At 36.9% G+C, this 13,023-nt stretch overlaps 1 protein-coding gene across 3 annotated transcripts in view; it reads right to left on the bottom strand.

The window, feature by feature from the left end:
• Positions 1 to 13,023, bottom strand: part of LOC140742403 (scavenger receptor class B member 1) — an 87,295-nt gene that overhangs the window by 21,537 nt on the left and 52,735 nt on the right. For 2 of the 3 annotated variants that reach the window (XM_073073331.1, XM_073073332.1), the window contains exons 2-4: positions 8,725 to 8,835; positions 6,916 to 7,007; positions 659 to 822 (exon numbers count right to left, since the gene is read on the bottom strand). In XM_073073331.1, coding sequence (XP_072929432.1) covers positions 659 to 822; positions 6,916 to 7,007; positions 8,725 to 8,821 — 353 coding nt within the window. In that variant the 5' untranslated portion in view covers positions 8,822 to 8,835. Of the gene's footprint in view, positions 1 to 658; positions 823 to 6,915; positions 7,008 to 8,724; positions 8,836 to 9,736; positions 9,885 to 13,023 lie in introns of those variants that run through there. The other variant, XM_073073330.1, reaches the window with a different exon arrangement.

The raw sequence follows: 13,023 nt of genomic DNA on the forward strand, positions 1-13,023 counted from the left end.
CTGTCCGTCATGTGTGAAACCTGAAAACACTGTAACTTGTGAAAAAATCCATCATTTGAGTTTTTTTTTTTTTTTTAAATTGTAATCGACGATTGTAAGTCACTGAATGCGAATGATTAATTAATTCAGTGTCGTTTAATTGCAATTAATAAAAAACGAAAACTACAAGACTGTATATCTATAGATATTATGTACATGAGTCGTGCACTTTTGGATTTTCCAAACTTTCATTATAAGTCGTCAGGGCATCCAGCAACGTATGTGTAATCGGTCTTAGGTAGAATCTTCTATATGGAGTTCATACCTTTTCATGTATGGAGACTACCTTTATTTTTTGCTTATTTACATGCACTCCATCTGAGGGTAAGTTACTGCAGCCCATGGACATCTGTAATCCACCCCAGTACTAATTAGGTATTCCTGCCTGAGGTTGGCCATAGATGCGCCGCTACCTAGGACTAAGCTGGAACGCCTCGGAAAAGTATGTGTCCCTTACCACACCCTTCAAACCAGAACACAGAAGTGCTTAACACTGCTGCTGCTGCTGTTATGAGGCAGGCAAGTATGGCGGTGGTGCCGCCGGAGTCAAACCACAAAGGGTTCTGCATGTCCGTTTGCCTTATTTAAAAACCAGATTACAAAGACTTCCAGAACTTACTGGAACACAAACGGCCCAAGCTCCTCCACCCTGAGGATCTTCTCAGTGCCGTTCAGGTACTCCGGCACGTTGGTGTAGTTGAAGACGTGGACACTGCAGAACAGGCGGTAGGTCGGCTTCTCCCACATCGCGTAGATGAACTTCCCCTCTTGCATGTCTGTGTACTGTGGACAAATTACTACATGAAATTGCTGCGTGTGTGCGTTTTCATATTAGACAGTTATGGTAATAACTAAAAAACCGTCGACATTGAATGAGTAGTTTTTGTGAAAATCAAGTACCTACAAATATACATACATACATAGCGGTCGGATACAGGATCTCCTTTTTTGAAGTCAGTTAAAAACTTTCGATTGCTTGAAAATTTAGCCCACAGCGATGAGACATTGATATTATCAATCCATTACTGACCTACTGCTGGGCACGCGTCCCCTCTCAGAATTAGAATTAGGCCATAGTCCACCGCGCTGACCAAGTGCAAATTGGTAGACTTGACATTTTTTTTTTATTATATAGGAGTAGCAGACGAGCATGCAGTCCACCTGATGGTAAGTGGCTACTGCCGCCCATGGAAATCTGTAATCAACCCCAAGTAGGACTAGATATTCCTACCTGAGGTCGGCCACAGATGCACCGTTACCCCTGAGGACTAAGCTGGAACGCCTCTGAAACGTCTGTCTCCCTTACCACACCCTTCAAAACGGAACACAGCAGCACCTAACACTGCCTTTATTAGGTAGAAATAGGTATGGCGGTGGTGCCGCCGGAGTCGAACTACAAAGGGTTCTACCACCTTCAAACATACATACATGTGAAAACTTATTTCTAAAAGGCCTTTCAGGTATGTAGATTTTTCCAAAAGAGGAATCTAACGACACCTCAAATGTTAAAATTCGACAAGCTCTTGGGCTTGTAGAGCCAAATAATGAGACATACAAACATACATACACTCGATAAACATTACTCTACGCGTCGTGAAAACCTTTACTATAAATAAATTGCAACATTCCGAAATAGGCAGGCACTTAATTTTTCGGTACCCACCCATTCGGCACCGGACATAAAATGCAACCTTGTCAAAAAAATTACTTAATCTTATCAATACTAATTAAGTTACATCATTTCAGAAATAACTGGACAAGTGCGAATCGAACTCGCGGCAAGGTTCCGCACACATTTTTTGTATAATTTGTTATCACACCACGGAAAGAAGTGATATAGATGATTTAAAATGTCTACCTGTTACTTGCTTGCTTCAATAAATACTGGTTTCTTGTACATGCATCCCTTTTTATATATTGTTATTCTTTATATTTTAAACGGTTATAAAAATATAAATACAAAATATACTCAATAAAAGTATTATGTATCACGGTTTAAGGGGTAGTGTCCTGTGACAGACGTACAGACAGCGGAGGCTTAGTAATAACAAAGAAAGAAAGAAACTTATTCGGAAAATCGCAACAAACAAAAATAACAGAAAGAGAAAAAAAATAAAACAAAAAAAACATACAACAAAAGGGAAATAAAAATATACTCTTCATTATTCATAGGGACCCGTTTTTACCCTATACGTACGGAACCCTAAAAACGAGTCAATGAACGTGTTGCAGTAGGTCATGGTTTTGAGGTACCGTCGCCAAAATATTTTTTTGCAAATGTTCCCATAAACATTTACGATATGACCTTGCATCATTTGTTCATACTATACATGTGTATTGTCACCAGCCGGTCTCAATGGTATTTATGGCCAAATTATGCAATTTTATGTGCTTCTGATCGATCTTGGCGATCAAGAGATCTCCGTATATTTTTTGGTTTCATGAATATTTATCTTAATAAGGAAAAACAATATTATTTGCAACGATTATCTTGTTAAGATATTCGCATAACAGAATAAAACATGAATACATTTGTTTTTAACACTGCGGAAGGTAATGTTTTTTGGACGTACGAGTATGTATGTCTCATTCTTTGGTACGTCTTCCAGCCCAATCGTCTTGACGGATTTTAACATATCCACGTCATAATCAGGATTCGTCTAAATTTTGGTAGTGACATAGGGTATATAAGTTTTTGTTTTAATAATAATTTTCTAGATTCTTTATGAAGGTGTAATGGTAAACATGGTTTTGAAGGTAGTAGAACCCTTTGTGGTTCAACTCCGGCGGCACCACCGCCACACCTATTGATGCTTATAACAGCAGTGTTAGGCGCTGCTATGTTCCGTTTTAAAGGGTGTGGTAAGAGAGACAGACTTTTCCGAGGCGTCCCAGCATAGAGGGAGCGGCGCATCTGTGGCCAACCTCAGGTAGAAACATCTAATCCTATCTGGGGTTGATTACAGATGTCCATGGGCGGCAGTAGCCACTTAACTGGTCGACTCGGGTGGACTGCATGATCGTCTGCTACTCCTATATCATAAAAAACTATATATATCGCCACAAATAAGTCAGCATCCACAGTCCACACCCTTCCACCGAAACACAACTCTTTCATGCTAGAAATACAATTTATATTTGACGACCCGCGTGGCGGAGCGGTCACCATGCCGGTCTGACGCGCGAAGGGTCCCGGGTTCGATCCCCGGCCAGACAGATATCTAAATGATGAATTTAGATTTCTGTTTCTGGGTCTGGGTGTTTGTGTATTTGTCTATGTGTGTGTTCATTGCACCCACGACACAGGGAATCCTAGTGTGGGGCTGTGAGTGTAGAAAGCGTTATTAAAGTATGATAAACTTAATCTTTTCTCCAATTTACCAAAGCGTTTTTTTGTTGTCTTTCCTATATGTCACAACAATAATACGAATGTACAACTAATTATTACGAAACATCCATCCTAAGAGATTTTATCGCAATTCCTTCATAAGTGACCTTTTATGTATTTAAAACTGGTATACAATATTCTTTATTCATACGGACAAGTACTGATATGTCTTCTTAACCACATCCTTCAAACCAGAAAACAAGCTTTGAACAATTGCTATTAGGCAGAAATTGGTGTGGTGTTGATGCCTTCGGAGTCACAACAAATGTTTCCACCACCTTCGATGTCAGGGCACCCACACATTTCATTGGCATTTTTTTTATAAGGTTTAAGGTGGAATGTCTCGGAAAATATATTTCCCTTACCACACCCTCAAACCAGAACACAGCAGCGTTTAAAAGTGTTATTATGAGGCAGAAATAGGTATGGCGGTGGTGCCGCCGGAGTCGAATCACAGAGGGTTCTTAGAAATCTAGTATTTATATCAATCTTAATCATAGAGCCTGCGTACAAATTACTACTCCTGTAAGGTTTAATATCTCTAAATGATCTAAACTTAAGGTTAATGGAGCTACAAATTGTAGTCTTTGATTTATAAATGGAAATGAATCTGCACGAAAAGATCATTTTGTACAGTTGCTAGATAATTTGAATACCTATTACATGCCTATTAAAATAATGATGACCGGTACACATAAAAAATATTATGTACATAAGAACAGGTATATGATTAAATGTAGTCTTCATAGCATGATAGTCCAAGGGTATGTAGGTACTTGTATGAACCGGTATTTCGTATTCCATTTTTTTAATGAGCAACATATCATTTAATTTTACACTTTTGTAAAAAAACGTGGCAAGAAAATCTGAAATCAACACATCTCAATTTGCACAATTTGCGTAACCCGTGTATGTACGTATGAAACGATAGGATGCAAGTGGCACGCATGCAGGTCGACGTACGTCTTTTCCTGTCATGCCTGTTTACACGCATATACGCTCCTACCTGCACACTTTGACATCCTATTGCATAGACACATAGGAAGAGTCCGGCAGCAAGTTCTCATATGTGCATGTGGAACAATAGTGCGGGTGTAAAATGCGTGACAAGTAAAGCTCTCTATGTCTACGTGGCTCATCCGCACGCGTGAACTAACACGCTGCAGCCTATCTGCATATCACACGGACTAATCCTCACAAGGGTCTTTCCTATCATGCAAATCCCAAGCTGTGTGACAAGAAAAAGCCCTGACATGATATTCGGATACTATTTTACATTAGTATGCAAAAATCTGGCCTATACGGTGCTTATAGATCTTAGTGATCCCATTAAATCTACTTCCCAATACTTTGTCCCCTACCTAAAAGGTGAACACCCGATACCCAAACCTATGATTACGTGTATGACGCAGGTAAATTCTTCAGCCACTTAAGAATCACCTTCGTGTCATAAATATCAGCGTATAATAACAAGCTACAGTTAACCAAAAATGAGACCATAAAGCACTTTATACTGTACGACTTTAGCGAATATAATGAGGCTCTTTATAACGTCCGGTGATGATAATAAAGCTAATTTGTTTTCTTGCCAAAGTTCAAAATTTGACAATGTCTAGTATGAATTTCGATATTTAGTAGACAAAACATTACATAGATTGATTATTAATAACGGGCGTAATAGAATTCTAAAATGATTACATTGGTTACTTGTTTATGTGTACTAATATGTCAATATAAATAAAACCTTCATTGAATATGAAAGTTATGTATAAAATGTATAAAAATTAAAAAGTAGCTCACAATTACAGTGACGACCTACGTGGTACAGCGATTATCACAACGGTCTGTACGGCCTGTGGTTTCCGGGTTTAATATATATATATATATATATATATATATATATATATATATATATATATATATGTGTGTGCTTATAGTGCGGTGCTTATAGACTGATTTCTGAGTGATGAGTTTAGATTTCTGATTTTGGTCTGGGTGTTTGTGTGTCTGTCTGTGTGTCTATGCCCCGTACAACACACAACTAGTATAGTGCTAAATGTTGAAAGCATAGAAAGCGTGTATTAATTACATTCATCTACCGATAATACATATTTAGTAAATACTATCCATCCAATCCATCGAACAACTAGTTAAGGTTGTTTAATGTCTAAGGCCAATTTCTTATGTCTTAATACCGTCGTGTCGTAGTCGCATCGTCCCCGCACACTAATCCGTCGTATCGAAAGACGTATGTGCCCCTAGACACCACGTGACGCACGAAAATATCTCTTTCGCATTTATGATAATTATGTGGTTAATTCTATATAAAATTATTTAACGTATGTATAACAAATAGCTACTTTGTGTTACAAATATTTTTAACGAGGCCGTGGTACCGTTTAGAAATACCATTCGCGGTTTTTTACCTAAAAACGAACAAATTTATGTCGTCAGACATAGAACGTATCAGACACGCGAAATAGCAAAATATTTTTCTATACAATGTGTGAATACAGTGTGAAAAAAATAATCAAAAAATAACATAGGACATTTCATTTTACACTAGTATATTTTACTTAAATATATAATGCTACTGATTATTAATTATAATTAATTAATAATAATTTTATCATTAGTATTTTAAAACCTATTTTATTTGTTATTTTTGTACTTTTTTATTATCTTAGTAAATACTTAAATATATACTGTACATTTTCAACAAAATAAAATGAATAAAGATTCTACTAATTGTAAACAAAAATATTTTATTGTTTGCCACGGCACGATACGTGTCTGATACGTTCAATAACTGTCCAAGCTCTAAGATGGTCATTGGTCCCCTCATATGTAACTTAGTATCCACAGCCTTCAATTGCAAGAAAAGCTTCACGATAGAAATAGGTGTAGCAGTAGTACCTACTTCTCAGGTCGAACATCTTTTTTACCACGCTTTTATTAGTTTGGGTTGTATGTATGTATGTATGTGACGGAATCTTTGAACTCGATTTTTACCCACTTTGAACGGTCCGATTAATTTAAAATTTTGAACTTTTATCAAGAACCGATGACAATACACGATTTTAATAATTTTATCCCATTCTCCTCATCAGGATCGTCCGGAATCAGGATTAACGATTTTCCTTGTGCGATTTCAGCGTGGTTTTTAGGTTAAACTATGTATAATTATTTATAACATAGGAATAGCAGACGAGCATGCAGTGCACCTGATGGTAAGTAGACACTGCCGCCCATGGACATCTGTAATCAACACCAGATAGGATTAAATATTCCTACCTGAGGTCGGCCACAGATGCACCGCTACCCCTGAGGATTAAGCTGGAACGCCTCGGAAAAGTATGTCTCCCTTACCACACCCTTCAAACCAGAACACAGCACTCTTAACACTGCGGTTTATAGGCAGAAATAGGTTATTTATGTAATTTTCAGTTTTATATAGGTGTAGAGTATGTAAAATATTTGTGACTTACCCAATTTGTAAATATTTCTATAGGGTTGATCGCAGCGCACACTATTGATAAGACTACTAGGAGGGCGCCATACACGACCCTTATCACAGATTCTGAAAAAGATAAAAAATAGATATGACTTTTTGTTTTATGCCAGCATCATTTAGTTATTGTTCTATTTTTAAGTAAAGGGTAAAGTTGCTTAAGTATACAAAAAGAAACAATAAATCATTGTTTTTATTTGAAAATTTGCAAGATTTCTTATAATAATTAAAATGTACAAAAAATATTTTCTACACTTAAGCTATTTTTGCTCAAAAACAGAAGTATAACACTGCTGTGTTCTGGTTATAAAGTGTAATATATCCTTACCATGAGTTTTCAAAACATCCCACAATTTTATGTTACGTTTACTCAATCCATTATTCTGTTCCCATTTCTTTAGTAGACTAAGTAAACGTAACAATAAGTAAGTGCTCAAGTCTTTTTGTCTGCCTCACATGTTCGCAAAAAAGAGAGACAAAACATAAAGCGCCATTTTGCCAATTTAGACATTTAATGTTACGTTACTTGTTATACAATCCGCTAGGAGCGCTGATAGGAAAGTGTATGGGCATAATGTATGTATGTGTATGGGCAGGATAGGACGGTGTATGTATGGGCAATACGTAAACAAATACCAAAACAGTCATATTTATTAAAACGTAAACCTCATGGTAAGGGTGCTGTACCCAATAGAGATTGACTTTTCCGAGGCATTCCAACTTAGTTTCAGGGGTAGCAACCTGTGACCAACCTCAGGTAGGAATCTAATCTTATCTGGGAGACGGTAATCACGTTGATTTCTACCACCTTCTAGTTGATTAATTAATACCAAATGTATACAACAGTTCTCAACTAAAATCATAAGATTATTATTTGGAATGGAGTTCAATGGTCAGTATCGATAAGTTAATCGATCTCATATCACCAACCTTGCGCTTATTTATAGAGATTCATATTTGTAAATAATAATTATTACGCCCTTACGAAACAATATATTGTTTTATTTTATAATATAATATTGTTTTATTTTTTATATAATAAATTATTAATGGTTTAAGTATCAGTAGCTTTACAGTGTTTCTCAAAGTTATTAACACTTTCTACATGAACATTAAATATTAATAAATGGGTTAAATTAAAATAATAGTAATAATAGAATCACATGAAGTATGCGATGTGATTACATGTGCGATTAAATGTATTTTTTTTAATTTAACCAAATTTATTGATAGTTATATCTATTAAATATATTGCATTCGGTTGTATAGTCCACGCCAAACTACCAGTCTGCTCTGGAGTTGCGAGCAGTAGCATTACCATGAGTTGGCATAGAAACGCCACTATAGAAATGGTAAATAGAAAACTATTGTCATTTTGCTAGTGAATAACATAACTACTATCGTTACGGTATTTCTTGACAACGTCTGTCAAATTAATGACTAATGGGACCGAATTTGTATGGCAATAGATCATAATGACATTCGCTAGCGATTTGATTTCGATAGGTTTTTTACGTATCGAGTTACGTCACTATGGATTTTAGTTCTACGAGTAACCACCAGAGGCGCTGTACAATTTTTCATACATTTATTTTACGCAGTCGCTAGCGAGTAATACTTTTGTAAACTCATGGTAGTCCTACAGGTGTAGTCATACAATTTGCTATAGCGACGCGATTGTTTTCTATATTCAGAGCGGACTAGCAGTTTTACGCGGACTATAATAAAGTAAATATGTTATTATTTTAATTTAATTTATTAACTAAATAAATAAATTGTAACTCACGTCGTTTTTGAACTGTGAAGTTTTGTATTTTCATTATCGATATTCGACCTTTACTAGGAACATGCTGTATCGTCATTTTCGTCGCACCGACCACCATCTTGGATTATTAATCTGTAACAAAAGAAATAAAATAAATAAAAATTTCAAATTTATTCATAATCTTTATATATATATTTCTTATGTGCGTGTGTATGTCACTGAACTCCTTCTAAGCGACTGGACTGAATTTGATGAAATTTGTTATGTGTGTTCAAGGGGACTTGAGAATGGTTTAGATTCACAATTTAGTCCGTGGGAAAAGGTTTTTTTAATCAATTTTTAATTCGTAAGTAGTTGTTGATTTTGGAATGTTTCACATTGGATTCGACAGACTTCGCTACCATCGCAGTTTCAAATATTCTATCTATTTTTCAAACCCGTAAGTAATAGGGGTTGTACACCCTTAACATTTTTTTATTTATATGGCAACACAACGTTTGCCGGGTCAGCTAGTTTACTATCATAGATTAGTAAAGATACTTCGCCGCCTTGAAATTGAATGAAGCCACAAATGGCTTATTATCGTAAGTTCTTTTTTTGAATTCTTGACTAATAAAAACATTTTTAGAGTAAATTTACGAATAAATAACTAATACTGCGTAATTTACATGAATTTACATAATAAATAAATAATTATTTCAAATATTTTAGGGATATATTAGCACGGAGACGTGGCAAAACTTTTTTACGCAAGTATTTTAATTCTCAAAACTGGGCACATTTTCTAGTTAGGAGTGAGTAATCTTTACTAATCTATGTTTACTATATAACTTTTATGTTTAAGACAAAGAGCCCTTTGACAGCCCGGTACGGAACAATGTAAATTGTTGTAAAAATTGCACTTTTTACATTTTAAGAATATTTTTGCATAATTAATTAAGAATATAATTTACTAGATTTTGCCCGCGGCTTCGCCCGCGTTTAAAAGAAAATAATATGACATACTAACATACATAAAACTGAAAATTCGTACCTTCATTGGAATTCCAGTGGCGCCATCTGGCGAAATTGGTCGTACCAACTCTGAAACCTTCGTGGGCTCATGGACAACAACTTTGCTAAAGATCATCGCTTGATCAAATGCAAAGTTTACGATTCAATCCTTACTAATATCGATTAAAATAATCGATGTTTTGGGTTCAAAAGATCGGTTCTCCGATTAATCGATCTTAGATCGCCATCCCTAGTTCCCGTGGGATTTCCGGGATAAAAACTATCCTATGTCCTTTCTTGGGTCTCATACTATCTTTGTACAAAATTTCATTAAAATCGGTTCAATGGTTTAGGCGTGAAGAAAAGACAACCAGACAGACAGACAGACAGACAGAGTTACTTTCGGATTTATAATATTAGTAAGGATAAGGATAAGGATTCAAATGAATGTGTGTATGTATGTTTAGGATGGTAGCCTATGGCCACAATCCATCAATAGAGAGAAGACAGTTGACGTTAATACACTAAAATATTTATTTTTAAAACAATTTTATGTCATAAAAAACTAAATAAATCATTAGATTATAAACAAGAAAAATGACTTCGATATTCACAATCTGACCTTTAGTTCTCAATCTTGTTTTATAATTAACAAAAATATAATTCCGTGCGTAACTAAGAACAGGCTGTGATAGAAATTAATTATGATCCTAATATTAGTTTGATATGTTAGCTGGTTATATATTATTAAATTTTATTTTACGGACAGGAAATGACGTCATCTCTAATATTGGACTGGTAAAAAATTGCGATGTGTTACGATTTAAGACTAATAGTCGTTTGAGCAACTTTAGCGATTCACGCGGATTATTAATAATCAATCTATGTTAGTTGTGCCTAAAGATCGAAATTTGACAATTTGTAGAGAATGATCTCATAACAGTACTATTAGCACTGTTTTGTTCCGCTTAAAATAGTATGATAAGGGAGGCATACTTATTCGAGGACTTCTAACTTAGTTTTATGGGGTTTCGGAGATATATCCCTGTGACAGACGGACAGATGGACAGACAGCGAAGTCTTAGTAATAGGGTTCCATTTTCACCCTTTGGGTACGGAAACCTAAAAATAAACTGTGTTTATAAACATTTTTATTTTTATTCCTTTGCAGCGTAGAATGACTAACCTGGATAATGGAAATATTGATGGGGCTCAATGAACCTCATCAATAATTTTGTACCCAAAATACTGCACCACTTATTACCCCAGTGTAGTTTTATTTTTTTTTTATTACGAGGGGAAATTCTTACCGCACTAAAAACCCCCCGGTGGCCATCCTCGGCGCTGAGTTGAGGACTCCGGGATATCCAGGGAACGCAACCGGAGTCCTCTAAGCGCGATTGCCCCATCGGGCTCCTCCCAGGTGAGCATAAGCTCGCCATATCCTCTAGTGTGTACAACGGCATGCGGCCACTCATACCGCCGTCCTTCCCGGGATCGCTGGCCGGGCGGTTCGAGCTCCCAATCTTGCCGCCCACTACCCCGCAGGCCCCTTTTAGTCGCCTCTTACGACAGGCAGGGGATACCGTAGCCCTATTCTAGTCCCGGAACTACAGGGACCCCAGTAATGTCTAGTTAACAATCTAACACGTGTTTGTCTTATTTCTTAAACATAAACGATCTTTACACGATTGTCATAGACAATGTAGCCTAACGTTAATTAAAATGATATTACACTAGACAATTGCTTGGCATTTGACCTCACACGAGCAAACCTCGTGACCTCACACAGATTTATCAAATTACGCGGTATGACGTGGGTACCTGGGTATTGTACTTTTATGATTTGTTTGCGGTGACAACCTAGTGGTTAACAAACTCTGCCTCTTGATCGAGGAGTCCGAGGTTCAAATACCAGGCACATACCTCTTATGATTGAAAAATCAGAGATGCGTGCTTGGGGTTATAACATAGGAGTAGCAGACGAGCATGCAGTCCACCTGATGGTAAGTGGCTACTGCCATGGACTTCTGTAATCAACCCCAGATAGATATTCCTACCTGAGGACGGCCACAGATGTGCCGCTACCCTGAGGACTAAGCTGGAACGCCTCGGAAAAGTATGTCTCGCCTACCACACCCTTCAAAACGGAACACAGCAGCGCCTAGCACCGCTGTTATTAGGCAGAAATAGGTGTGGGGGTGGTACCGCCGGAGTCGAACCAGAAAGGGTTCTACCACCTTCAAATATTCAATTATTACTATTGTACTAATTACGACGGAATAACTGACAACGAATAACTGACTATTTTTACGAAGGGCTTGAACCTGTATATTAGAGTTTGTTTATAGAGGTTTTTCTTAACTTTTATTATTACCTCAAATTATCATCGCACCATGGACGAGTAAGTATGGTACAAAAAATGTCAGCAATGTTTGGTTCTACTAATCGCATTTTTTACCCGTCTATGAAAATGGTAGGCGATTTGTGCTGCTATTATCTAGATGTAAAAAATGTGTGATGACGTGTTTACGGAGTAGACTAATGATTTACTATTTTAGTCAATTTTACAAATTTCCGAGGTGTAAGACGTTAAAAAATTGTAAAATACAAACATGCATGTAGTCTGCCTGATGGTAGATGGCCACTACCGCTTATGGACATCTGTAATCAACTCCAGATAAGATTAGAGTACTGCCTGAGATCGACCACAAATGCGTGCTATCCCTGAGGACTAAGTTTGAACGACTTATGTATGCGTTTTCCTTACCATACGACCCAAACTGGAAGTTAGCACTACTGTGGGAAGGAATAGGTGCGACGGTGGTCCGCGCCAAACTGCTAGTCCCCTCGGAATATAGAAACGAGTCGCGTCGAATAGCTAATTGTAGATATTAGCGGGACGAAGACAGCGCGGGACCTCTCACAAAACCCGTCTGCGGAATATATGCTTGTAGTTGGGCGCAACAACTTCAGAGCGGACTAGTAGTTTGGCGCGGACTATACCACCTTCCCCTAAGAATCGTTTCGTCACCACTACTACGGACAAGGAAGGCGTGTCTCACGTGCTTGTTCACGTGTTAATAAATAAAAAATATGACTTGTGTCAGTTTTTTATAAGACTCGGGTCACACTTAGTAAGTCTTATAGAACAAGTAATTTAAGCTAGGTTCATATTTGTAGTAAATATGTAAGTAAAATTATTGTATTTGGGAATTTAATTAATGTTAGTTATTGTAGTTAAGTCTAACGAACCGTAATAGGTAGACGCGAAAAATTTTCAAAATGCGTTTACTTTTATAGCTGCTATGAATAACAAATCCTTAC

This window comes from Epargyreus clarus, unplaced genomic scaffold, assembly GCF_041222505.1.
Source record: "Epargyreus clarus isolate Ecla_fem2 unplaced genomic scaffold, WU_Ecla_fem_2.2 ptg000005l, whole genome shotgun sequence".
Taxonomy (NCBI): domain Eukaryota; kingdom Metazoa; phylum Arthropoda; class Insecta; order Lepidoptera; family Hesperiidae; genus Epargyreus; species Epargyreus clarus.